At 38.0% G+C, this 2,005-nt stretch overlaps 1 protein-coding gene across 1 annotated transcript in view; it reads left to right on the forward strand.

Annotated features, from left to right (window-relative positions):
- The first annotated feature begins 1,475 nt into the window (after positions 1-1,475).
- SPAM1 (sperm adhesion molecule 1 (PH-20 hyaluronidase, zona pellucida binding)) overlaps positions 1,476-2,005 on the forward strand; it is a 4,844-nt gene continuing 4,314 nt past the window's right edge. Inside the window, 2 exon segments of the mRNA XM_008935485.1 lie at positions 1,476-2,003; position 2,005. The exon segment at position 2,005 is cut by the window's right edge and continues 458 nt beyond it. Of these exon segments, the coding sequence (XP_008933733.1) occupies positions 1,476-2,003; position 2,005 (529 nt within the window).

Consider the following 2,005-nt stretch of genomic DNA (forward strand, 5'->3'; position numbering starts at 1 on the left):
AAAATATAATATGCAGCCAAAGGAATGATGAAAAAATACAAATAAGTAATAACAGCAACCTGTTGTCTGTATGCACAGCTGAGGGAGACATATCTACAATTCTCTGCCCATACAGCTTATAAATTTTTACACTAAGTAGCCACAGAAAAAGCAGAGGGAGAGAGATAATAAAAAGGTGTAAGAACCAGCAGTTTGCAGTGTGCACTCCTAGCTGAATAAATGCACACCAAAATCTTGTTTGCTTTTTTTAAAATCTGTTCTCAGAGATTTTACATTGCCAGTCATCCTGTGGCCCACTTCAGAGTGACTCCTATATTTTCATGCACATTCTTATGTACTCCTTACATACTTTACAGGCCTTAGCATGAGGCCTCTATGGAAAATGACAGACCCAAGTTTGAACCATTTCAAAATCATGAGGAAAGTGGATTCAGCTGAGTTACTACACAGAGGAATGCTCTAGTTTTTGGGCTGCTATGTAACAGTTGATGATCACACCGTGACTACCACCATTATGTTCTTGAATAAAAGTAAGTGTGACTGCTCATTGTGAGTGTACGGACAATCTCTGTTTTCCTAATGACTTACAACACTGGGCATACTTGAACTTGGTGTCACAACCTGTAGATCTCAAATTGCCTGAAGCAACATACAGATAACCATGTACCAAGATGACATGCAGCTTTTGAGCTTGTTTAAAAGAGCTCTGTATAGAAGATAGAGTGTCTCTAATATTTCAGATACCTCACTGATTTAAATGAACATACATGGATTGTTTTCTTGCATGTGTACAACAATCCAAGTTCCAGTTTTGTGTAGCCTCACATATTCCCTTAAGTGCTCTATAAAATTAATGAATTGAGATGTCAAACTTGATTTTGAGATAGGTGAAAAATATTACATACAGATTGCTGTTGATTAAGAGAAAACACTATGAGACTGCTAATGTTAAAGACATCAGTCACTGACAGAATCAGGACTACTACTAAGCATACTTATGCTGATTCCTAACCCACTGGATACCATTCCACTGCTAGTTTTATATCTACTATATATACATATATATATGTATATGTGCGTGCGTGTGTAAAGTTTATTTCCTCTATGATTGTACATTGTGCTTTTCCTCCAAAGGGGAATTTTATTCAAAGATCAAAATATATTCAAAAAAACGAATGGTATTTCGTTTATAGTTAGAAATGAAATATTTATCATCTGTTACTTTATCCACATTTGTCTCTATTTCTGCATTAGGCCTCAGAAGCTGTTGAAAGGTTTCCTGCAACCTCAAGTGACAGAGAGCCTTGTATAAACGACACCCCTGTTTTACACCTAAGGAATATTGCTTAATAGGTATTAACCTGAAGAAATATATTGTGTGGCAAAGATTTGACAGACTACCAACTTTCTGAATACACAGAAAGAACTTACTTTTTGTCTGTTCAGGAACACCTAATGTCACTGCATATGCTACAATGGAAACTCTAAGACAAATACCAAGCTTTGGTATCTGCGTTACCTGTACATATCCTATAGCATCCAGTATGGTGTTTGCCACTCTTCTAGCTTCTTGCTGCTCATCTTTGAACATAAGAGCTCGCCCACTTCTTCCTAACTCACCTTTCCTTTCTATTTGGAATGCTCCTACAGAACTTTGTATTGAAAGGACTGGCGTGCAGCTGGACATGAAATATTTTTCCCTCACTGGAAGCACGCTGAAGACATCAGTTGGGCAAAACATCACTCTTTTCTATCCAGACAGGCTTGGCTACTACCCTTACAAAAATGAAGTCACAGGAGAGGCATTCAATGGAGGACTCCCTCAACTCTTGATGCTGGACAGTCATTTGAAAAAAGCCAAAGAGGACATCCAGTTCTACATTCCTTCAGATGAGCAATTTGGATTGGCTGTCATTGACTGGGAAAACTGGAGACCTGTGTGGATAAGAAACTGGGGCTCAAAAGACATTTATAGACAGGAATCCATTGACTTGGTTCAGCAGAG

This window comes from Merops nubicus, unplaced genomic scaffold, assembly GCF_000691845.1.
Source record: "Merops nubicus isolate BGI_N331 unplaced genomic scaffold, ASM69184v1 scaffold38602, whole genome shotgun sequence".
NCBI lineage: Eukaryota > Metazoa > Chordata > Aves > Coraciiformes > Meropidae > Merops > Merops nubicus.